The following is a 26,140-nucleotide window of genomic DNA, read 5'->3' on the forward strand; positions in this document are numbered from 1 at the left end:
AAGCCCCCGGGGCTGGCCCATTCAGAGGTGTGTGTGAGATTCGCAAAAGGGAAAACTCGTAGGCAGACGAAACCACACGATGACTGGGCCAGGCGGGAGACCAGAGTTCAAATCCCTGGATGAGCCTTTGCACCTCGGGCAGCCTTGGGGGGGGGGGGGGAGGGAGTCTCAGCCGTGGCTTGCCAGGGACACCTTGCGGTCGGGTTCAGGTCACCAGCCCGTATTGGGTTCTGAAGGGAGCGGAGGTCTGTAGCTCCCTGGTCTAGGACCATCCTTGCAATGGCTAGGCTCGATGGGGGCGGGGTAGAAAAGTGGCGAGAAATCCCCTGTGTCGTCGCAAATCAAGACCCACGGCTCCATCGCCCCAATAGAGGCCGCTCCTGATCGAGCTGGAAGCCCCCGAAAATAACAGAAACAAAAAAAGTACTAGTGTAAGACTCATTTGTACCATCAGCAAGGCAGCAGCTTTTTGCACTTGATTTACTGCAAGTTAGAAAACGGAGCTTCTCCCTCAGCCGATCAGCAGTGAGTCCCACTGGGCGTCATCGAATAGAAGAAGCCTGTTGAATTTTTACCACCAAAGTCAAAAAAGTACAATTACTTTCCATGTCTTAAAATTCCATTTTCCAATGGCTACCATCAGCTGTCCCATGAAATGCATGAACTAATTCCCTCTGCCTGTGAAGCTGGATGTCCGCGTCAGTGCCATCAGGCATTGGGCTTGACCCCGTTGAATGTCTCGTGGTTCATAGACTGCAGCTGGGGCCCTCTCGTTTCTCAGCCCAGCGAAACAGCAGTGCCCGCGACAGGAAAGATTAAATTGTGCGTGGAAGCGACGGCCCCGTGATGGCCCATCCAAAATACATGGGACATGATGGGAGATAAAAAAAAAACCAAAACCCGCAGGGCCCATCAGCTCTGCCCATCCACGTCTCCTGCTCAGCTCTCCCTCAGAGATCCTCTGTGCTCGTCCCATGCTCTCCTGAATCCCGATACCTTTCTCGTCCCCTCCACTTGCAGAGCGAGGCTGTTCTATGAGTCTCTCACCCTTTTTGTAATATTTCCTTAGATTACTCCTGAGTTTACTCCTTTCACCCTCATCCCATGAACCCCTCGTTCTAGAGCCTCATTTCCGTTGAAAGAGGCCCCACCTCCTGTGGGATTTATTTCTTGAAATTCAAAGGTCTCTATCATTTTTAGCTATTAAAACGTATATGCAGGCATATGAAATGCTCAAAGTATATCTCCTTTTCTCCAGAGTGCATATGTTTAGATATGGGTCTGCCCCCATATGCTTTCTGATGACCCTCCACCTTTTTAGTAGATGCCCTCTGGACCGACTCTATTTGGTTTATATCCTTTTGAAGGTGCGGACTCCAGAACTGTACACAGTGGTCTCATCTGGGACTTATACAGAGGCAATTGCCTCACTCCTTTCCTCCGGGCTGTTCCTCTCCCTATGTACCTAAGTATCCTTCTGGAGTTTGCCATCACCTTATCTACCTGTTTGGCCAGCTTAAGATGATCGGATACCATCACCCCTAGATCCTACTTCTATGTTGTGTGCTTTTAAGAACTTCATCCCCTATGCTGTACAGCTCTCCTGGGGTTTTGCAACCCATAAGCATGGCTCTGCAGGTTTTAGCGTTGAATCTTGGCTTCTAGAATCCAGACCATTCTTCAAGCTTCACTAGATCCCTCCCCATGTTTTCCACACATTTCAAGGTGCTTACCCTGTTTCAGGTTTTGGCATCATCTGCAAAAAGGCAGATCTTTCCCGATAACCCCCTCGGCAACATTGCTAGAACCAGACTGAGGACCGATCCCTGCAGCACACCACTGGTGACTCCCCTTCCCTCGGAGTGAACTCCTTTTACCACTGCCCTCTGTGACGCCAACTTAAGCACTGTCTACCTCAACCATTCACTTTAGGGGCCCATACTTAGGGCACACAGATTTTTTAGAAGTCACCCGTGCTTTTTGAAGCGAAAATCTATTTTGAATACTGTAGTGCAACGAGAGTTGTTTGACCCAGCCCAACCGGTCGGAATTTCAAGATACAGTATCTCTAATGAATATGAATGAGAGAGATTTGCATATGGTGGAGGCAGTATGCATGTTCATTAAGAATATACTGAAAACCCAAACTGTTGGTGGATCCTGAGGGCCGGGACTGAATACCACTGTGCTAGCCCCTCAGTTACATTAGAGAATCTAAGTTTTCCTAAGGAAGGAACGATTGCTTCCAGATGCTATGGCTCTCCGCGTTGCCCTAGTGCCATGGGTGGCCTTGTCAGGGGGACCGTGCCAGTTACACTTGGCCACGATGCCGTTGGATTTCTAACAACTGTCACTTGATATACTCCACAGATGGCTAAATTTGCACACATCACATGTTAGTGAAGCTTGTCTTAATGTGATGGTTTGGGTTTGATTTTTTATTTTTGTTTTTCTTGGCTCAGAATTCAGGTAACTAAAGGTTACTCAAGACTTGCATCTCTTATTAATGAACTGGTAAGAGAGAGAGAGAGAGATGCTGAGAGCTGATTAGGAGTGGGTGATATCTTCAGAATTAATCTGAGGCCCGTGGTAAGGTCCCTCCTCCCCCCCCTGGGGCCGGAGCAGGCGACCACAGATCACCTTGGCTCCTGCTCATTAAGAGACAATTGTGTTTTGCTTATTAGCTTGTGAAAGGCTCCTCTGCTGTGCTTCTCACGGTGCGCCCCGCGCACCATCTCCCCGAGGGCATATTGCAGACGGCGGCCTGGCCACCAGAGACGAGTGAAGCAGGTTGTGGCTTCTTTATCAGCTGGGATTTTCAGTGACTGCACCTTTGCTTTAGGTGGGCGCGCCCGTGTATCGCATTTTATTTTTTTTGTAGTGTTAGCCAGGGGTCAGAGCGCAGAGCTGTGAACCCTCTAGTAACGCAGTAAATGCTGGCCGAGAAGGACGCAGATGAGCATGTACGTTCCCATCCTAAACCCAGCACCGGCTCCCTTCCCATCCTCTCCGCCCTGCTTCCAGCACTGCCCTCTCTTGTCTGTCCCCAGCGCGTTCGGTGGTGTTAGGGTTATGAGCATGGCCGCTCCTCGCAGGTTTACCTCGGCCTCCTTGTAAGCCTGAGGTGGCCTGTTCTGCTGCTCCACTTGAGGTTGTAACTGTGGCTGCTCCTTGCCGGTTACAGTCCCGGGCAGCTGTAGTTCAGACCCTCTCAGCCAGCTGCAGTCCTGGTCCAGGTGTTCCCCTTCCCCCCCCCCCCCCCCCCCCCCCCTTAGCTTGCCGGCAGCTGCCATCCTGCTTTGTGGATCTGAAATGCCGGAATGTTTGGCAGCGAGGAGCTGAAAAGTGGGAGGAGGGGGCGCCAGGTTTCAACGCTGGACTGGAGTTAGTCGGGAAGAGTGACCTCGGCTACTCGCCGTGTACCTTCAGCTAAGGGTAAAGGAGCTAGTCCATGGGGGGCAGGAGGGACCCCTGCCTCTTCCTCTACATAGGATTGGCATTGGTTTGTGGGTGAGGGTCCAGGTCGGCAGGGAGATGGGTGCTATCTGCACATTCAGGGGGATGGGGAGTGTGCGTGATTTCCACCTCAAGATTTCCAGTTTTCCCTTCTTTTCTAATTTGAAAGGAATGGGGATGGGTTTGGAGGTTGGGGGCCCATAAAATGTTTTGGTTTTATTTTTTTTTTCGGAAGGGGATTAAGAGGTGGTGGGGGGAGGGGTAAGATCATGGATGCAGCGTTGCTTTTCATTTTCGGATGGAGGGTGGGGGGAGAGGATCCCGGGTGTCGCTTTTAGTTATTGGAAGGGGGTGGGGGTGATTCGGGGCAGCAGTGGCACTTTGTGTGTTGGGGGGAGGGGGGTGTTTTTTGGGGCATTTCTCCGCTTAACTTTAGAGCATTTTTCTGGCTCAAATGTAAATGTTCAGGGGAGAGGGAAATTTATAGCACAGGGTTTGCTCGCCTGGGTCCCGAACATGGCCGGGCAAAGCCCTTTGAACTTTGACCCCCTTCAGCTCCCAGGTTTGGCTGAAAATAGGTGCCCAGGTTAGGGAATATAACTTAGGCGACTTCTTTTAGGTGGTTCGGCTCTCTTTTGACTATCGGCCTCCAAGCCCCTACGTGGAACGGCTCTGTCACCTGCTGTATGCAGAAAAGAAGACAGACATGAAATGAATTGTAGCAGGCCAGAGGGCCACGTGAGAGAGCGGGTCCTCCCAGAAAAAGTGGCAAGGGGGATGCTGCATCGGAGGTGACTGGGGCAGCGAGGGTAACGTGGGCGACAGGAAGGAGCAGATTTGTGGTCATGTCTGCTCCTTCAGATCTCCTCTGAGATAGCGCAGCCCTCCGGACCCGTCTGTGTCACCCGAGCACCCTTCCAGCCAGTTAAGGCCTCCAAGGCTACCCAACCCCCCCTCTCCGACTCCTCTCCAGCTCTGTAGTTGGGAACCCCTTGTTGTACAAGAGGACCTGCAGGAAAACACAGCTCCGAGTAATCATTTAAAATCGACGTTAAAGACTTCATTTTAGAAGGTATTTTTTGTAACAGAACCGTCACACTCCGAGTAATAAAACCAGAAGCAATTTTTAGTTGCGAAGATCCGTGGTTGTGGTTGCGTGGGTTGATTTTTTTTTTTTTTCCTTAAACTCCATGGCGTAAAATCTCTGCCCTCCGAAGCAAATCCAGTCCTGCGGTGCCGTTCTAAGCTGCGTAAAATACTTCAAGGGCACTTTGGTTTTCGCTGGTCGCATTTTTTTTTTTGTTTTTGTTTTACTGAAAAGAAAGTGATTTCTGTCGACGGTACCCCCGTCTCCTGCCCGCCCCATGCCAATCCTCTCTGCACCATGCGACGGATGAGACGTCTTGGCAGGGAGATCAGGGGGTGGCTGGGACAGACTGGTGCCTTCCCTTTTTTTTGGAAATTTTATTGGAAGTTGAAACAGGAAGGAAGGGCCAAATAAAGAATTCTATTGGCCGATGAAGAGTGCAACTAACGAGAAGTTTGGGGATTCTTAGCATTTCTGGAAATTAATGATTGCGGGGAGGGGGGGAGGGAGGCCCCCGCGGCCTCATCGCAGGACCCTTGACCAGTCCCCGTCTCTCATTGTCCGGCCTGCTGGGGTGGATGTGTTTCCTTGGATCAGCTTCCGGTTCCTCTTCGTTGTCGTTGAGTTTTGATGTTCTGCTGATGTCCTAATTATCTCTTTCTCATCTCCCTCTCCCCCCCCCCCCCCCCGTTGTGATACAGAAGGCGGTTGGTGGCAAGAAGGAGCGCTCCCTTTTCCTGTTTACGGACTTGTTGGTTTGCACTACTTTGAAGCGGAAATCGGGCTCCCTCCGCCGCAGCTCCATGAGCATGTAAGTAACTTCTTCCTGGGGGGGGGGGGGGGCTGCCGGCGATCCTGGGGGATGGGAGCTTTCATCATCCACTGAGAATCGGAAGCCCTAGCAGGCGCCACTTTGCAAGAGGCTTCCCGACTGGCCCGCGGTCAGCAAGGCGCCCGGAATCATCTCGGGGAAGTGCCGTTAGGAAGAAAACGGGGCTGAAACGTAAAGCAGCAACAAAAGCCGTTACCACTGAAGAACAGTTTCTCATCAGCCAGCCAGACCAGTCCAGACGAATGGGTTATATCCACCGACCAGCAGATGGAGACAGCGAGTAACAGATTTGCCGACGTCACCCCTTGAGAGGCCTCCGTGCTGAGCTCGGCCCGCCAGTATTCCCTGACTCCAGCAGATGGTGGGCGTGCGTATCGCGGGTTGTGAACCGTGGGGGCGAGGAATCTGTTTGGACCGGCCGTTCCTGCAGTGAAAGTCAAGCACTTCCCCGCCTGGATCAGAGAAGCTTTCAGAGTTCTTTTCATTTTTTTTTCTCTGGCGTGCGGCTCTCGGACTTTGTTTCCCCGCCTTTTGCTCTCCTCCTTCAGTCTCTTCCTGCCCCAGGGCTAAAATTTCACAGGTACTTTTAACCTGCCCACTTTGTCCCGAATGTTTGAAACAGTAACAAAGTAACGACGGCAGAAAAGCACCAAATGGTCCATCCAGAGTCTGCCCAGCAAGTTTCTTATGGTAGTAACTGCCGCTCCGTGCAGGTTACCCCCCTCATAAATTCACTTTGAAAATTTGTGGGTTTGCGAAAAACGGAAGTGCATGTGAATTTACAGGGATACTTTCAAAAATCCCCTCCCCTCTCTCCACTCCATCACACGTAGAGGTCCACATTCAAATGCCATTTCAACGGATAATGTAACAGTTATCCATCTAAATGGCTTATCCAGCTTCATTCAGCCCTTATCCATCTGAATTCCAGCTGGAAAGGCAGACCATCCCCACCCAGCAAACTGCCCTGTGCCCTGTCTTCCATGGTCCCGGGTAACCTGCAGTTCCTGGCATGGCCGTTCTTCCTTCTCTCTCCTGTTGTGCCTCGCCTTCATCCCCCTCCCTCTGAGATTTGCCACTGCCAGCTGATCATGGTGCCAGCCCCTCGAACGCTGGCGCTGTGCAAAGGCTCAGGTTGCACTCCCCCCCGCTCCCTCGACCGCGCCAGTCCTGAATGCTTGTACCCACCCCATTCAGAACCGTGTCGCCTCTCTCCCCTCCCTAGCTCATAATCACTTTAAACACTTAGCACCCAGGCAGCTCTCCCTTCCTCCTCCCATCCTGTCCCACTGGAAACCTCCGGTAATCTGAGATCACCCTTCCTGTAAGACCCTCATGAGTGCCCGCAGAAACATTCTCAGCGGGGGGAGGCTGTGGTGGTCCTAGGAATACGAAATAGGGATGTACAGAAACCCAAAATCATTGATACCAGTCAGAGGAACAATTGGTCATTAAATCTTATGGGCAACCGTGCTGATTGCTTATGGAAGATTTCCCTGGCTTTTGCCGTTCCGGCTCTGAAATTAAGCACAGCTTTTCCTCTCCCCTCCCCCACTTCGGCAGGTGGGAAAAAGTCACGCTTCACCCAAGTCTGTAGGCAGGTGGTGAGGGTCTGGGACATTAGCACTAAGCAATCCGGCCCACTGAGAAAAATCTCCAGATTGGGTAAAAAGAAGCTAAAATCAGCATAGCTGGTGAGTCTGAGATTGGTGGGGAAAGAGGAGTGGATCACACACACACACTCTCTTGCTCTCTCAGATCTGACACATTGCATTCTCTCAGTCACACACACTCCTTTAGTCAGTGACGCACTCTCTCAGACATACACACATGCTTTCTCGCATACTCAGACATAGCCACGTTGTGTCTCAGGCACACACTGTGTATTTTTCTGCCACACACACTTCCACCATTGCTCATGTGCTCACTTAGCGAACGTCCCCTCCCTTTGGACTGGCTTAACCAGGGGCACCACAGGATCCTCCCTCTTCAGGACGTTCACTGTGTCCATGGCCCACTGCATTGCCCTTCTCTGAAGTCGGCCTGGCCTTTCTAGCATGGCAGAGCCTGTCCTGAGGAATAGTGAGGGGAGAAAGGGCAGGAGCAGCCAGCATGGAAAGTGCCAGAGGAGGTCCCACGCCCTTGCACTTCCTGCTTCTAGATGTACTCCATGAGTAGGGAAACCCATGGAAATTTCAGAGCTGTGAGAAAGTTGCTAGATTTGTAGCTAAATTGTCCAAAAATAGCTACATTTAGCTCCCTCTCTCATTCACGGTTCTAAAAATCTCCATTTAGTTCAAAAGGTCACCAGATCTAGCAACAAAATTCCTAAATTGGCAACACTGATTCTGCTGCTTCCCGGCACCAGGAGTTATCTTTAAAAGCAAAAAAAAAAAAAAAACCGCACCTGGTGGCTCCACCTAGAGGCGCAGTGCGGAACTGCAGTTTGGGAATCGTGGTTAATTTGATGGGGTTTTTTTCCCCTTTCAGCTACACTGCGGGAAGCGTCATAGACATATCCAGCAAGTACAAACTCCTCTGGAAGCTGCCCCTGGAAGACGTGGACATTGTGAAAGGTGGGTAACTCTGTGCTCGACCCTTGTACTTCCGTGACAGCCATCACGCGTTGAAGACACACACACACAAAAACCCCAAAACCCGTCAGCGGAGCCATGTCTGGGTAACCGCCGGCTGCGCGCAGAGCCTGGGCAGCAGCGGTTACAACCCAGGTAAGGCGCCACCCTGCTCGGCAGGTGACGGAAAGTTTAGAACGGGGTTGTCGGCCGTCGCCCCCGGCGCCTCCCTTCCCTCCAGGAGACGGGTCCCGATTCTCTTTCCGCTGCAGTGGGCTTTTCGTTATTTACTCTTCCCGGGGAGTCCCGCTGAGCGCTGGGGGATTTCCAGGGTCGCCAGACCGCTCTCGTTCTCCTTGCGGTTTAGGCGGTAGGGGCTCACGCGCGGCACGGCCTGCCCTGGCGGCTGCGTTTAGAAGGACACCTTCAGGCTCACCGCAACAGGGAAGGGCGGGTTGTCGGGAAAAGAAGGGTCTTGACTCGTAATGTTACTCTGGGTAATGCCTTGCATTTTCTTTTTTTTTGTTTGTTTTTTTTGGCATTTCGCCATTTTATTTTATTTTCAATTGGCTTTCAGCACAAGGAAGGTGTCGCCAGCTGCGGCGTATCACCCCCGCACTGGTGGACGTGTGGCTTGAGAGATAAAGAGTGATTTGCAGCGCTAGGCACTGCCAGAGCAGCAGCCCTAAATCAGATAAGGCCAGGACATCCTCTCAGATGCCCTTTTGACATCCATACTGAGTATGGGTGCTTGATTCTTTAAATTTCCAGCTGTTTCTATTGCAGCAATCGATTTCCATACTTTGATTGCAGAGTATCTGCTCTGAATGAAACCTGTCTAATTAGGACAGACAAGGAAAGGCATATTCTGCCCCAGCCTATTAGCCAGAATTTTAACATATTTTAAAAGTGGGATATGCCTGTATAATTTGGGATTTTATGGATCTTTTCCAGTCTTGGGGTTTAGTGCAATATATGCTTTATTAGTAAAAAACAAAAAAAAAAATGGATTTGGTACAGTCTTTACTTTTTACAAGAATTATATAATATGGGCTAATCATAAAACCCAATGAAGATTTATAGAATTCCAATGCAAAACCATCTGGACCAAGCACTTTAAAGTATTTTTTAAAATTTTTATTTAACTCTTTTTATTTATAAGGTTTTCCAAGAAAAACAACAGTACAAAAGAGCAGAGCCAGATTCAATACATGGGAACAATACATGTCTCACCAGTGAACATTAGAACGGACAAAGTACCATGGGCCAGTGGTTTAATCTGAATTATTTGCAATAAATGAATGGTATGGACTCCAAATTACATTATATTTAAATTGTTCGTGCTTCAATACATATCTAAGGCTCTCAGTATCTGCAATGTTACAAACCTGATTTCTTCAGGAGGCCTGTAATCCTGATGTTGCTGCGCCTCGACCGGTTTTCGAGGTCATCCAACTTACTGAGCACTAAGATTTGCTGCTGCTCCCATTTTTCCACTTTGGCGCTCAGAGATGTCACTGTCTTCCAAATCAGACACCCGAGTCGTGGCCTCCTCTAGCCTCCCAGAGTGGTCCCGCACTGTGTCCACAAGTTGGGCGATTTTGTCCACTACAACCCCCAGCCGAGTATCAAGGCGAGAGGTTATTTTCGCCACGAATGCTTCTAAAATGCCCTCTGTTTTATCAGAGCCGGCCGCGACAGTCTCTAGGGCCTCATCCGACTCCTCGTCAAACATGGGTGTCACAGGCACCCCTTCCCGCTCTGGTGATTTACCTCACGTTGCTTTTCGGGGCTTAGAACGCCGCTCTGCCCAGAGCACAGATAAAGAACTTTGAGTGGAGTCCCTACTCAGCGCCATAGCGGGAAAATTATCAGCAATTGAGAGGATTAGGGCAGGAGAGAGCTAGTAGGCCCCACGGGGAACTCAGCAGAGCACGTCTACTTCCCTCAGTGCATAACCAGAAGTAAGCACTTCAAAGTTTTAAGGCTCCTTATTGTGGAGCTAATGGCTGCAATAGTTTCAGAATTCAATTTTCTCAATACCCTCTACGATATCTGTGGCAAGACGTGCCCTTCAAGAAGTGATCCCGATTCTCCTTCCTGGTATAGAGCTTTTAGAAAGACTGCCTGAAAATGTATTTATAGCTGAAGTATTTGTATGTTTCCTACTTCCCTCATCCTTTTTATCACTGGAATAAATGGATTATCTTCTTGTATGTGAACTATCCTGGCAAGCAGCCCCCCAACTTATTCCCATATCAGGAAAAATTATGTTTATATAGAGGTCCATATCCTGCTGTGGCGAGACTGGCCAAATGAGCCAGGTAAACTTATCAGGCTAACTTATATCTGGTATAAGCGACTGCATTGCTGCATAAACCTGGCTATCTTAAAGTTAACCGGATAAGGTTATTTAGCTAACTTTAGGACTGCTTTGCGGTAGTCCTAAAATTAGCCAGCTAGCTTAGCTAGATAACACTGAATATCAGTATTAGCTGGCTAGTATCCAGTTAATTTTGCTCTGCCCTGGAACGCCCCGAACCACTCCTGACTTAGCTGGCTAATGACATATAACGGGGGGTGGGAGGCAGTCAAATGAGCAGGAGATTCAAAACCCCTTTGAATATGGACCATATTGAAAATAGGATGAATATGCCTTTCTGCTGCAGCAATATATAGAGTGCAGTTTGGTGTCTTGAAATGCTGCCTATCTTGCTAGTTTCTCCTTTCCCTACTTAACTGTTTCCCTATATTAAGGAGTTGTTCCATAGAATATGGGCCACTACTAGAAGAGCTCTTGTTCTAAGCCTCATTTTCGGCAGATCGACTGTCCTCCTTCATACATCAGTCAATATATGCTCCGCAGGTGGGATTTGTCAAGGGACGTCAAGCGGTAACTAATGTCCGTAGAGTTCTGGCCTCCTTAGCTTATGCTAAACATTCAGATTTAGACTCCCTCCTCGTAAGCTTCGAGGCCGAAAAGGCATTTGACAGAGTGAATTGGACGTTCCTTTTTGAAACTCTTCACAAGACTTCACACTTTCTCGGGGTATGAGACAGGGTTGCCCACTGTCCCCGCTCCTATTTGTTCTATCACTAGACCCTTTAATACGTATTCTGGAGGACACGCGGGAGATCGATGGGATCCAGATGGGGGAACGAATTTTCAAGACGGCGGCATTTGTGGATGACTTGCTGCTCCACTTGACGAATCCTACCTGCTCTCTCCCTATAGCTATTAAAATTATTGAAGAGTATGGCATATATGCTGGTCTCAAACTCAACCTCGATAAATCAGAGGCTCTGATGACAGGTTCCAGATGTCAACCGAGATGGACAGGGAGGTTTCTTCTAAAATGGGCAACTAACAAGATTAAATATCTTGGCATTTGGATACCAGCCGTTATCTCAGAACTTTATGATGTAAATATTCCCAAATTGCAGGAAAAAAATGGAATCAACATTAACATCTTGGAGGCACCTCCCTCTGTCACTGATTGGCCACATCCACTTGCTAAAAATGACAGTGCTGCCCAGGTGGCTGTACGTTTTGAGGGTGCTACCTATTCTTTTGAAATCCTCCACCTTCCTTAAATACCAGCGGCTGGTCTCGCAGTTTTTATGGCGAGGCAAGCGACCAAGGTTGGCCTTGAAGTTACTAATGCAGCCGGCCTCAGCTGGTGGATTCAGCCTCCCTGACCTCAAGGTCTACAACCATGCCATAAATTTGAGACATATTGGAGACTGGCTCTTGAACACTTCTTTTTTTCTCTGACACCCCTTTGGAGGCCCATCTACTGGCTCCCATATCACTCACCTACGGTCTACATGCCCCGGGTCAATCCATCAGCAGCTCCAAAAGCTCAGACTTGCTACTTAAACCACTGTGACAGACGTGGAACAATCCATCAGCAGCTCCAAAAGCTCAGACTTGCTACTTAAACCACTGTGACAGACGTGGAAATGGTTGTTACAGAAAGCTGGTTTACCCACCAATGTGTCTCCTTACCTCCCTCTTCGGGGCAACAAAGCATTCCCCCTGGGGATGGGAGCTACTAAATTCCGAGAATGGGAGCGGAAGTACATAACTAGCATATCAACTTTCTACCAGGCTGATGGAACTTTACTCACTTTTGAGGCATTGTGTACGCGTTTCGACATACCTCCTTCTGACTTTCTTCACTGTCACCAAGCTCAATACTCTATTGGTTCACTTAGCAACATGGATGTTACAAACCCTATCTGAAAATTTCTTCGGGAGTGGTACGACCCTGCTGCGCCCAAAAAACATTTCCTTTTGTACTACTCAAGAGTCTTGAATCAACGCATAAGAAGTGGGCCTTGGATGAACCACGGCTCAAATGGCAACAAGAACTAACTTAACCAATTCTTCCGGCTGCATTCATCTCCTTTTTCACGAGTGCCCGCCAAATTACCTGCAATGTCCTTTTACGAGAGACACGCTATAAAATTCTTTATCGGATGTATATCTCACAACGACAGGCTTTCATGGTGAAGATCACAGACTCTGAAGACTGTATTAAATGTTGATCTAAAGAAGTGCATTTGGGGCATTCTCTTTGGAGCTGCACAGCTATTCAGTCCTTCTGGAAAAAAGTCTACCGATTTGCGAGTGGCACTCTAGCACTTAACATACCGTGCTCACCTCTTGTAGCCCTCTTTGGAATATTTCCCCGGTCCTTCCATGGAAAACGAACACAAGTTCTGTGGATAGGGAAAATCTTTCTTCTAGCCTGCAAAGCCATTTTACTGGTCTGGCGGAGTCCGAAAGGCCCGTTGGTTAAGCAATGGCATTCTTCCATTCTTCACCTCTTAACAATGGAAACTCTCTCCAACAGACATATGTCCACCGGAGCCCGGAAAAAACTTGCCGCCGTCTGGATGCTCTATATAATGTCCATGGCACATGCTACTAGAAGTCAATTTCTCAATCGCCTGAAAATGTGTCTACTGAATGTGTCTACTGACTGTTAACGTTACCCAGGAGGACCTTTGGTTCTTTACCCTCTCAGTATTGGGGGAGGGGGGAAGGAGGGCTGGGGCGCAGGGGTGAGGGGGCAGGGATAGTGTGATTGTTAGGGGATAATAGCAAAGTATTGTTTACAATTATATGGTATGTAACAGCACACATTATATATCATATGTTAACCTGCTGTATTTCGCTTTGTAAAACTGAATAAAAAAAATTTAACATAAGCCTCATTTTCTGCATAATTTAGAAAGTTGGTATCATTACTGTTAGGGAATATGCTAAGTCAACTTATTTTTCCAGTATACAAGGCCGTTTTCCCCATAACATTCAAAACTCTAGCATTAAAATCATAAACTGCACACATACGAGAAGCCAAAGCAAAATCTGTAATAATCAGGCAGAAGGGAATGCAATTATTTCACTTCAAAGGACAGTGTAAAGGTTGGCGGGAGCCCGCAGCGTACTTGACGTAGCCTCATAGGCGAACCTGTGAGGCCTATGTCAGCAGCTGGTGAACACTGGCTGTAGTAGGACAGACTGCAGCTTCATCTAGACCAGCCGCTTCCCCTGCAGGTTGAGCCCTTTGGTTCTGGCGGCCGACAGGTCTTAGGCAGGTCCCTAGGGCGGAGACAAGAGCAAGAGTTCAGTAGCACACCAGGGTCAGGGCAGGCAACGAGCAGACAGAATCAGAGACAGGCCAATTTCAGGGCAGGCTGTAAACAGATGTGAAGAGGTCCAGGCAGAAGGTCAAGATCCAGAAAGTCAAGCCAAGGGAGGATGAAGACACACTGAAGACACTGGACAAGATGAATGAGACAAAGCTGGATGAGGTGAGCTGGACAAAGGAAGCAGGAGAAGGCAAGGAAAGCTGAAGAAGGCAAGGCAGGAGAAGACCAGCTGAAGATACAGGAACTCGGAAACACTGGCAACACGTACTGCAAAGCAGGAGACCTGCTGCTGAGGCGAGGAACTTCTGCGGGACCTTGGCCTCAATAGTCCAAGAGATGTCTGCACATTCGCTTGTGCGCGCCTATGGCAACGCCGGGTCACAGCAGCATAGCGACATGGGATGCTGGTTCCAGTGGCGCTCCTGCCACTCTGAGGTCGGGCTGCACCAGGGCCAACAGGAGAGGCAAGGCAGCATGGGAGGCTGGCTCTGGCAGCTTCCAGTCGCGCCAAGATTGCTGGCTTCAAGGGTGAGTGCCGTGGCTCGCAGGGCCTACCCGCAGGCCGCAAATCTTAACAGACAGATTTTGCATCATCCCAATACTCGACTGGATCCCGTTCATATCCCTGATGAGGAGGGTATTTATGGGTTTATCAGTGTGAAAAGGCCCTTTAAAAAAACGAGCCCCTCCCTGCAGGGATAAGCACGAGCATTATTAACTAGGCGCATACTTCCACCTGGAAGGAAGCAAGGGTGGCGGGTTGAGGTCGGGGAAAGAAAAGCATGCCCGGGGATTTTGTGGCCAAATCCGCACCTGCACTTTCACGTGGGTACTATGCAAAGTACCCGCATTAAAGTACCCACATTCCCCCCCCCCTCCCCCACTGGTCCGAATTTTCAAAGGGATCATCTGAGGGGCTTGCAGGCTCACGGGCAGTGTCAGAATAGTCCCCTAAACCCTGTCCTGGGGGCCCATCAGCCAGTCGGGTTTTCAGGATATCCACAATGAATATGCATGAGAGAAAAGTTGAATATTCACGCATATTCATTGTGGATATCCTGAAAACCCGACTGGCTGGTGAGCCCTCAGGTCAGGGTTGGGGACCACTGGCCTAAAGGTTACATAATCTTCCCATTTCTTAATTAAGTTTCTCTTTAAAAGCGACATTAGGATTGAGATAGAAGGGGAAACATCAGACTCTAAATGTGTGTGAGCGCTCACTTAAATCTAAATCCAACCACAGTGGGGCGTGGTCAGAAATTACCAAGGGACCAAGTCTCGCATCCCATGCTTTGGCAAGTAGGGCATCGGAAATCAAAACATAATCTGTGTGGGATGTGATGGCAGGTGCATGAGTGCAATCTCCTCATTTTTAGATACAGTAGGTCTGGAAGTCCTTATTTCTATCCAGCCTGCCACTAGCCATATTAGGATTTGAAACCCAGTTTAAATCTTCCCCCTAATATCAGAGGTATGTGGGGGGTTTTTTGCTATTGTTTTGACTTCTAAGATCTCAAGAAGACTTCCAGACTTGGGTTCTTGGACTTCCATAACGTAGGAATTTTAAGTGCACGCAGAGATCAGGACGGCCCACTACACCGCGTGAGCCCCGTCGGACGTGCCCTGAGGGGCGGTGTGGCTCCTCCCGTCCCACCCTCCACGGTGCTGTGGCCCTGACTTGACCCTCTCTGGTTTTCTTTCAATATTCCCAGGAGCCTCCCAGGCCCAGAATCGAGAGAGCATCCAGAAAGTGATTTGCCGCTTGGACGAAGACCTGAGCACCGTGGGGCAGATCAGCAAGCTCTCCGAGACCCTCAGCTTCCCCCATCAGGTGAGGCCCGCCTTCCTGTTCAGTAGCTGCAGCTGCTTTGCCCTGTACTTGTAGCACTGCTGTGGGATCTTCTCCCAGACGTACAGCAGCTGCCCTTAACCAGCTGATGCCTCGGGAGCCCAGGTCCAGATCTCAGGCCTGCTTGTCTATCACTGCTGCCTGGATGTCCCACCGCCATGGCCAAGACAGGGCTCCTTATCTTCCCCCCCCCCAACCCGCAAATCCACTACCCCTCTTCCCACTTTCTCTCCTTGGGTGGATAGCGCTGTCATCCTCCCCAGTCCCCTGAGCCCGTAACTTGGGGTCGTGTTTGACTTCTCCCTCTCCCCTCGCATCCAGAATGCTGCTAAATTGTGTTTGTTTCTTGCTCTGTACCGTCACCAAAATCTGTCCCTTCCTTTCTGAACCCAGTACCGGAGCCCTTTCCTCTCACTCATCGCCTCCCGCTCAGACAGTTAGAAGCTGCTCCTCGCAGGCCTCCCCACGAGCCATCTCTCTCCACTGCAGTCCGTCCAGACTTCAGCCGCGCGACTTCTCTTTCCCTAATGTCCTTCTCCCGAAGTGTTAGTTTTTGGAGATTTCGCGGGAACCCGCACGTGGTATCGAAACCCGACTTCCGGCGCGTTCGCTTCTAAATGAAAGACAAAAGCACCGCCCCCCCCCCCCGTGAGGCTTCACCAGGCGGTCACTCCCCGACGGCACCCGTTTTACCCTGACGGGGGTCAGCTCCTTGCTTCCCTTGGAAACTTGCTGGGCCGAGACCGCAGCTAAGCCGCCAGCCCCCACTCCCCCGCCAGCTCGCGCCGTGCTCGGCGTCCGGGGGAAAGCGGATTAAGAGGGGCTTCCGCCCAAGGCCGCAGCTCTTCCCCCCAGACTCCAGCCGGATGGAGCTGGGCCGCAGAGGTTTCATTCCTTGCCGAATATATGAAGTCTCGCTCCGTCTCCGCCGTCTCCTTGGGGTCCGCACAGAGTGCCCGCATCGAGCTTCGCCTGCGGCTTAGGTTATTCTTCTCCTTGCCACGTACTTGTTTGTCGTCATTTTGCAGCGGAACAAATGTAACCGGTGCCGACTGAAAAAGGATAAGTCTCGGAGCCGCTGAGACGTGGGTAAACAGCGATTTACCTGGGTGAAATGGCTCGGCCGGGAACCCGCCCGGGTAAACGCGGCTTTTTTTTTTCCAGACAGTGAGCATGCAGTTTTCCTTCTGCTCGGCCGCTCGCGGGAACCGCGGGCATGGGGGGGGGGGGGGGGGGTCCGCGAGGCTTTTAGCCCCTGTGCTTTCGGTGCTTGCTGAATTCCAGAGGGGAATTACCTGGGTGGTCTCCCTTTTGAAGATTGCACCCTCCCCCAGGGTAAGTGCCGGCGAGCGCTGCAGGTAATGCGGGCGCCTGGCTACGATCCCTGAAATATTTTCATGAGAAAACGGGAGTTTCTGCTCTGGTTCACGCCTGGACCAAGGTTTCCTGAATTAATAAGAAGGGTTTTTTATCTTTTTATTTCCTTGTATCTTGTTGTTAATGTCTTTGTTGTTTGATGTTACTGTGGCATCCAGGAGACGTCCATGGCATGTTTTGATATGTTCGTTCCCTGTACATACCCGGATCAGTCCAGACCATGGGTTGAGCCTCCTGTCCAGCAGATGGAGGCAGACCAAAACTGAAAGGGTGTCCTATATGAGGACAGAGCCTACCCTGTAGCCCTTATTTGCAGGTCCTGGGGACCATGGCTTCCTCGATCGATTTGGTCCCCTGGGCCTTTGCGCATATGCATCCCTTACACAGGGTTTTGCTATCCCGCTGGAATCCAGTGTCAGAACAGTTTCAGACGCCGCTCCCCAACTCTACCATCAGCGACTTACAATGGTGGCTTTCGCTCGAGCACCTTTTCCGTGGAATGTCCCTTTGGACCCCACAGGGGATGGTAGTCACGATGGACGCCAGCCTCTCCGGTTGAGGAGCGGTCTGCCAGTCCCAGGCCAAGCAGGGATACTGGTCCCCAACCCAATCTCGCTGGCACATCAACCGCCTGGAGACTCGTGCGGTTTGTCTGACACTCAAGGCGTTTCTCCCACTGCTTCGACGACGGGCAGTCCGGGTGCTCTCGGACAACTCTACCACTGTGGCATATATCAATCCCCAGGGGGGCACCAGGAGTCGCCTGGTGGCCCTCGAAGCAAGTCAGCTCCTCGCGTGGGCAGAGCGACACCTGGACTGCCTCATGGCTTCTCACATCGCGGGCAAAGAGAATGTTCACGCTGACCTTTTGAGTCGTCAGCGTCTGGATCCAGGCAAGTGGGAGTTGTCCGGCGCCAAGGCCCTGATCATCAGCAGGTGGGGTCCTCCGCACCTGGACTTGATGGCAACCCTAAACAACACCAAGGCTCCCAGGTTCTTCAGCCGCTGGCGGGAGCACTGTTTGGAAGGGGTAGATGCTCTGGTCCTTCCTTGGCCACGCGATGTCCTTCTGTACATATTTCCTCCTTGGCACCTCATAGGGAACGTGCTCAGATTGATAACGCTTCACAGAGGTCCGGTCATTCTCGTAGCTCTTGAGTGGCCTTGCAGACCGTGGTTCACGGACCTAGTCAATCGCGCGTCAGATGGTCCTCTTCATCTCAGCCATCTTCAATATCTCCTCCAACAAGGTCTTCGAGCTTGTCTGCGAGGAAGCGGGTGTTACGGCACGTTCGACTCCAGTCTCGCTAGTCCTCTCATTCCTCCAGCGTGGCCTCTCCGGCTTGCTCCGTGTACAGGTGTCTGCCCTCGGCTCTCTCTCTTGGGCAGCCTTGAAGGCTACGCTGTTGCGTCTCATCCGGATATTGTTCGTTTTCTCAAGGGGGTTGAACGTTTGTAGCTGCCGTTGCGTTCCACTTGTCCCTGGTGGAGTCTGAATCTGGTCCTCCGGGCTCTCTGTCAGGCTCCCTTTGAGCTCCTTCGCCGTTCTACCCTCAAAGATCTGACGCTTCAGATGGTGTTTTTGTCTCTATTTGCTCCGCCAGACGGGTGTCTGAGATCCAAGCGTTGTCTTGCCGTGAGCCCTTCTTATGTTTCTTGGACTCCAGGGTCTCTCTTAAGACGGTCCCGTCATTCTTGCCGAAGGTTGTGTCTGCCTTTCATGTCAATCAGTCGGTGGAGCTCCCCGCGGTCTCTCCTGAGGACATAGTAAGCTCTGGCAGGGATGATCTACGCTGTCTGGATGTGAAACGCGTGCTCATGAGTTATCTTCCGGTAGCTAATGACTTCCAAGTGTCGGATCATCTTTTTGTCTTATGGAGTGGCCCCAACCGGGGCAAGCAGGCCTCCAAGACTACGATATCTCGCTGGTTGAAGGAGGCGATCTTGTTGGCTTCCATCTGTCAGGGACGTCCGGTCCCGGAGGACCTTAAGGCTCATTCCTTGCATTCTCAGGCTGCTTCTTGGGCGCAGAGTCAGTTGGTCTCTCCGTAGGAGATATGCAGGGCAGCTACTTTTGCTCGACATTACCGCCTTGATGTTTAGGCGCCAGTTTTTGGTTCCTTTGGTCGGCAGGTACTTCGAGCGGGGCTGTCAATGTCCCACCCTGTTTAGGGAAGCTTTGGTACATCCCATGGTCTGGATTGATCTGGGTATGTACAGGGAAAGGAAAATTAGTTCTTACCTGTTAATTTTCGTTCCTGTAGTACCACAGATCAGTCCAGACGCCCTTCCCTTTACTGTCTTTTTTTTCCGCTCGAAGCTTCTTAAGCCATTCCTCAACTGCTGTATTAAACATGATTCTTTTCTTTTCTATGTGTTCATTACTAAGAGGCACCAGAAGCATCTATGTGATGGTTGTGGGCATTCATGCAAGAGCGTCCATACACAGTTCATTTACTGTTTGTACTTGTTCAAAGTTTCAAGAGTTCTCTTGTTAATTGCTCGAGTTCTTCTGTTGCTTGCTTGTTCCATGATGTTTGTTTCTCTGCTTTGACAATGGTTATACTGAAGGGCTACAGGGTAGGCTCTGTCCTCATATAGGATACCCTTTCAGTTTTGGTCTGTCTCCATCTGCTGGACAGGAGGCTCAACCCATGGTCTGGACTGATCCGTGGTACTACACGAATAAAAATTAACAGGTAAGAACTAATTTTCCTTTAATTGGCTGAAATGTAGCATTGTTGTTTTATTAATTGAACCTCATTAAACATTCTTTCACAATTAAACAATAAAAATGTGCATGAGGCTGGGGTTTGTTTGGTGGAACGGGATCTGTAGACGCTTGCACATCCCTCGCCACATGCTTAGTGCGATTATGGCTGCAGGGCCGAGTGAGGAGCCCCGAGGGAATAGCGGTCACTTAGCAAAACCGAGCCCTTCGGTTGCGAATGCGTAGCTGCTCAGAGGTCCATATTCAAAAACATGGTGAGTGGGTAAACTACCCAGCTAACTTTATCCAGATATTCAGCAGAACATCCCCAGATAAGTGTTCTGCTGAATATCTGGACACAGTTATCCAGCCAACTCTGGATCTGCTATTACTATGGAGACAGATGAAGCGGGATGGCACGAAATATGGAACTATCTGGCTAAATAAGTTAGCCTGCCCTCGCCATGCCTCCACCCCCATCCGCTTTTTATCCAGGTGACCGTCCACAGAAGAATGTGCGGGCAAAGCCACCCGGAGAAAGGGGAGAGATGTATTTAAGGGGCCAGCTGATTTTTACCTGCAGAAATATTTTGACTATGGACCTCTCTGTGATCCTGAGGGCATAGCTACTCACTTTCTGCACTTGGTTACTGCACGGTAAAGCAGACGGGAAAACTCCGGATGGTCTTTTTCAGATGACATCACAAGATGGCGCCTTCTTGTTGTCCGAAGGTGATGGATGTCATCTCCTGAAGGAATCTTCCTGGCTTATTGCTTTCCACGACAGTGACTCTTTTATCCAGGGAGGGCCACTTTTTAAAACTGATTTCTGCATTTGTCAGACATTAGTGACTGTGCTCAGTGGGATCATCATGAAGCAGACGAGTGTTAAACAGTTGGAAGAGGGATGGGCTTGATGGACCATAGTCAATTATGTAACCGATCCGTGATCAGGAGGGTTAAGTCTGCTGTGCAGATCAAATCCACACAGAAGTGTTTTACAGGTTGTTAAGCCAGCTCACTTTAAGGTCTAAAATACTCTTTTTTGTGTGTGTGTGTGTGGGGCAGAGCCTTGATGATGTCATCAAGGATATGATGGCGGCCGTGCACCGGGAGCTGGCGGAGAAGCAGTCCTTGTCCTTCACCATGTCCTTCCCTCCCAATAAAGTGGAGCTCACCACGACCAAAGCCGACAGCACCGAATCTTTTATTTTTGAGTTCGCCAACCCTGACACCCGGAACTGCTTTGAACAAGCATTCGAGGAGGCGAAGAAAAAATTAGGTAAGAAACAGCCAAGGTGGTTGAGAGATCAGGTGGGCCCAGCTGGCTCCTTGTCATCTGGATAGGTTGAACGAGTCTCGCTTTTTGCCCTGCTGCATTGGTGGACTTCGTAGCTCCATTTCCTTTGGACCACAACTTCTTGGATGCATTGGGGTAAAAGCCTACCTGAATGACACGGAGCCAGATGGTAGCCCTAGTTTTGTGTGACAGAATCAGGAGCATCTCCTCCGCTGCCTGTTAATTCCTGTAGATTGTACCTGACAGACATTATCATTATTATTATTTCTTTACTTGATGTACTGCAATTCCATTAAAATCATCAAAACGCTAGACAAAACAAACAAATAAATAAATAAATAGAGGACAAAAGCAATTATGCATAGATAGAGCTATGGGAAAGGCTGCTGAAATAGTGCAGGCCCTAAACAGTTCTGAAACCTGAAATTCCCAGGCTTGTCTGGAATTCTCCTGCATTTTTCTGTGTGTTCCTGTTTTTCCTGCAGTGGTTCTGACTTGAGCCGCTTCGCAGCCTACGTGCTTGGTCAGATTCTTGTGCCCATCTCGCTGCACCTTCGCGGTTCTGAATATTTTTGTACGTGGCAGGGGCGTGGTAACCGAGGCGAGCCTTTGCTGGCTAGGGTCGCTGGGGGTCCTCCAGGCAGTCTGATTAAAAAGGGACAGCAGTCACCACCGCGGTGTGGGTTGGCTTGGGTGGTGTTGGCGGTCACCATGGGAACTCGGTTACGGCATGCTGGGCCTCACCATCACGCAGCTGACTGAGGGAAATGCCAGCGTCAGTGTAGCGGGCCGACCCCTGGGAGCTGGATAGTAGAGTCTGCGACAGACGTAGCGGTTGAATACCGCCAATGATGCCATAAAATCCTGACTCGGCAGCCTTCTCCACAGCAGGCCTCGGAACAGGAGGTGAGCCTGGAGGTGGCGATGTACAGTGAAGGCGAATAAAATATCATGGAGATTTAGACTCCCAGCTGGGAAGAGCTAAAGCAACGCTATTGCAGCCCTTAAGGAAAGCCCTTTTGAAGAGGTTCTGTGAGAAGTGGGGAGATTAAAGATCTGTGAGGACTTCTGGGGAATTGCGCTGTTTGGCATGAACCTTCGCATGTTGGATTCCAGGCCAGTGTGGACTTCTTCCTCCTAGAATGAGGTGGTTTCCGAGTTGCAGAAGGAAGCTCCATGAACGTTTCAAGGGATCTTCACATTTTTCCTACCAGAATTTGCACAATGGGGCTCCTGTGCCGAGGAAGCTCCATGAACGTTTCAAGGGATCTTCACATTTTTCTTACCAGAATTTGCACAATGGGGCTCCTGTGCCTTTGGTATCTCAGAGCAAACACAACGTTTTGGGTAGCCCTGTAGGCCCGGGTTTCTCCTCTTCGTTTGCCCTTCCCTGCCTTGTGCTTGCTGTGGCTTTGCCATCCTCTGCCAGTATTCTCCCGTCCCATCAAGCGGTCCCCCCTCCACCTAACACTTGGCAATATTCTTGGGCTCTTGGTGAAAGATAAAAATGAAGGTCTATGCTTAAGAAATTCCTCTCCAGTCACTGCCTGGAGCTCACACTTGTACCAGAGGCAACATGCCCCAGGTCACAAGGAGTGGCAGTGGGATCTGAACCCCGCTCTCCCTGGTTCATAGCCCGCTGCTGTAACCACTAGGCCACGCCTCCACTCTTTTTTCCATGACCCAAGTTGGATTTTCTGTGGGGCAGGAGGAGAATCCTCCAAGGCCCTGGGCATTTTATTCTCCTTATCTTCTAAGTGCAAATAAACAAGCATGGATACCATGCTGATGTTCCAACATAAACTTTATTGAGGCAGTTTTTATTTAACATGCACAGTATTGCACTTGATACCAAACTCTTCATTACTAACATCCTTGAGGTCCATATTCAAACACCATTTCGATGGATAATATAATAGTTATCAGTCTAAATGGCTTACCTGTCTATATTCAGCCTGTATCCAGCTAAATTCCAGCTAGGTAACTAATTATGTATAACTGGCTAACTAGCATAGCCATGCGGTGGCTGAATATGGACATCCTCATGCCAACTCACAAGTAATATATCTATGAATTTGAAATCCCTTGATCTACCCCCGAGACCCTTCTTTATGCCTGGATGGCTAACTGGGCTGCTTATCTCTGCCCTTCAGGACCTCCCCTCAAAATATCTGGGATCCAGTCTTGCTCTTGAATTCTCCAGGTTTTCTCCTCTCCCTCTCTCGAGCACTTTGTAGGCACCTCCTTAGCCTTTTGCGAGCACCAGGATGGTAGCTGAGCTCTCTCCTCCTGGGTCTGGCACCCGGCACGTAACCAGTTTGCCAGATTGGCAGTCCGAATCCCTTGCACCAAGGCGTACCCAGATGGCCAAGAAAATAATCTTCACTCCTCTCTCTGGGCATGACGGGTGAATAAACCTTCATCCCAAACAAAGCCCTACTCAAAAAATAAACTGCCACAAAAAAAGATCTCTTATTTATTCATTTTACTTTATTTTTAATGAATTTAAGATTGGCAACACAAGAAAATACTTGTAAAATAAACATGAGAGATAATGTAAAAGAAAAAGAAGGAAAAGAAATAAAAGAGGAAAATATGTGCCTCTTAGGTATTGGGAAGGGAAAACAAGAGAAAGGAGCGAGACAAAAAGAAATAATTAAAAAGTGGAAATCTGAGAGGAAAACATCCAAAAAAAGGAAACTCCTACATTAATATCAGGATCTACATTCGCCATTACCTGCTTGAGAGGCCAAAAAGTGTCTTAACTGAAAGGGCTCAAGAAATCTGTATTTCCTAGAGGAAAATTTCACCAGACATTTGCATGGATAGCGCAAAAGAAATTGTGCTGCTGTGGCCAGAGCTTCTTGGCGCATAGACAAAAATGTTCGCCTTCGTTCTTGAGACATACGAGTTATATCAGGATCTGTTGGCCAAAAAAACAATGATAGTCGGTGGCGAAAAAATGATCTTAGGAAAGAATCCCGGTCTTGGGGGAAAAGCAAATGAGATCAAAAGAGTTCCCTTGCAATTCTGCTGAGTTTTCAAGGAACTGCGTCAAGTCCAAGGGATTTTCTTGATCAGGCACCATATTTCCTCTCGTTTCCAAAGGAAGAAAGAAAACCTTAGCAATCGGTGGCTTAGCTTCAGGGGAAATATTTAAATTTTCCACAATGTATTTTTTGAATAAATCAATTGGAGTAGAAACAGAGACCATGGGAAAATGTACAAGTCTGAGATTTAAATATCTCATGGCATTTTCCAAGTTTTCCATTTTCTTTGCGTGGATAGTTTCCCCTTGAACCAAACTATTTTCGATTTTCTGCATTGAAGTAATTTCAAAGCCCTCAAATTTCTTAGCATGAGAGGCCACAATGATCTCTAGATTTTGAGTTCTCTGAAGCATATCCGAAGAGATATCAACTAGAGAAGAGACAAGACTTCTCCAAAAAACAATAGCAGTCCAAACGGTTTCGAGGGTGACTACTTGCGGTTTGTTCAAAACTGTTTGGTAAATTATTTTAGCGTTGGCTCTCTCCTGTGACTCTTCAGCCGCGGCACTGATTACAGTCACCTCTCTGGATTTCACGCGTGTCGGGGTCTCGCCAAACTGTCCTCGCCCGCCAGAGCAGGCAGATTGCTTAGCGGCAGCAAGGCTCCCTGCACAGTCTCCCGGATCAAGGGTCTCGCAACAGCCGGAGAGAGAGGTTCCCCCAGATTTGGCAACACCCAGCAATTTACCTGGACAAGAGGACCGCAAAACGTCTTCCGTGTTGGTAACCCGGGTAGGAGGAAAGGGAGTACTAGGGAGCTTTGGGGCTAAGCGATGTCTCCACGTCCGGCGGCATCATGGCTCGCTCCCCGATATTCACCGCCAAGGAACCGGCACCCGGAGTTTTTACAGATGCTGTGGTAAGAGAACTGCCAATCTTTGGTTGAGGCGGGTCTAATGGGGGGGGGGAGGGCTGGGGAACTACCCCGAATCTGACCCTTTCATTTAGGGTGAGGCGTTGATAAACAAGAAAAAAGAGCCAACCAAGGAGGGACTCAAACCGTGACCTCTCAGCAAGCCGCCATCTTGTATCTCTCCCTTATTTATTTATTTATTTATTTATTTAAAACTTTTATATCCCTCTGTACCTAAAATTCATAACGGCTAGCAAAGGAACTCCCGTAGTAAAACATATAATTAGAGTTAATTTATCAACCACTGGGTGAGGGTTGGAAATTAATCGCTTTATTTTTTTAAGACTCCTCAGCTAGGGCTTTACTTAAGGAAACTCTCAAATGCACAATAAAAAAAATCCACACAGACATTAGGGGATCACTTACATCTGTGCAATCAGGAATAAGCCATTACAGCAGCCTCCAGTGGGGGCGTTGTGGCAAACACGGTCCATTCATAAGAACATAAGTTGTGCCAGACCAGGACAGACCAAGGTCCATTGAGGCCAGCATCCTATTCAGTAGCCAGTCCTGGTCACAACAACCCATCAGATTTCAAAGAATCGGTCCAATCCTTCTTGCTCATAACCGGGATAAGCAGTGGCTTCCCTAAGTCTGTATGGCCAATAGTGGTTTATGGTCTTTTCCTCCAAGAACTTATGTAAACACATTTTTAAAGCCAGCTATGCTCCTGCTTTCGCCACATCCTCTGGCAATAAATTCCACAGTTTAATTGTACGTTGATTGAAAAAAATAATTTCTCTGATTTATTTTAAAAGTGCTAACTATTGGCTTCATGCAGCGTCCCCTGGTCTTAGTACTATTGAAAAAGATAAATAAATATTTCCTATTTACCTGTTCCACCCCACTCATGATTTTATAGACCTCTATCATAATCCCCTCTCAGTTGTCTCTTCTCCAGGCTGAGGAGCCCTAATCTCTTTAATCTTTCCTGGACGGGGAAGCATTTTGGTTGCCCTTCTCTGTACCTTTTCTAATTCTGCTGTCTGTTTTGAGATGTGGTGACCAGAACTGCACACAATACTCAAGGTACAATCGCACGATGGATCAACCTAGAGGCATTAGGATAGCTTCTGTTTTATTTTCCATTCCTCTCCTTACAATAGCTAACATTTTATTTGCTTTTTTTGACTACCGTTCCACACCGAGCCGAGGATTTCAAAGCATTGTCCACAGTGACCCCAGGATCCTTTTCCTGGTTAGTGTCGCCTAATAGGGAACCCAGCAGCGTGTAACTATGGTCAGGATTATTTTTCCCTATGTGCATCACTTTGCACTTGTCCACGTTAAATTTCATCTGCCATTTAGATGCCCAACTCCCCAATCTTACAA

General features: G+C 49.1%; 1 protein-coding gene across 3 annotated transcripts in view; it reads left to right on the top strand.

Annotated features, from left to right (window-relative positions):
• ARHGEF17 (Rho guanine nucleotide exchange factor 17) overlaps window positions 1-26,140 on the top strand; it is a 398,121-nt gene that overhangs the window by 304,997 nt on the left and 66,984 nt on the right. For all 3 annotated transcript variants that reach the window (XM_029602126.1, XM_029602128.1, XM_029602129.1), the window contains exons 8-11: window positions 5,245-5,354; window positions 7,866-7,951; window positions 15,322-15,440; window positions 20,614-20,827. In XM_029602126.1, coding sequence (XP_029457986.1) covers window positions 5,245-5,354; window positions 7,866-7,951; window positions 15,322-15,440; window positions 20,614-20,827 — 529 coding nt within the window. The remainder of the gene's footprint in view (window positions 1-5,244; window positions 5,355-7,865; window positions 7,952-15,321; window positions 15,441-20,613; window positions 20,828-26,140) is intronic.

Source organism: Rhinatrema bivittatum, chromosome 5 (genome assembly GCF_901001135.1).
Source record: "Rhinatrema bivittatum chromosome 5, aRhiBiv1.1, whole genome shotgun sequence".
NCBI lineage: Eukaryota > Metazoa > Chordata > Amphibia > Gymnophiona > Rhinatrematidae > Rhinatrema > Rhinatrema bivittatum.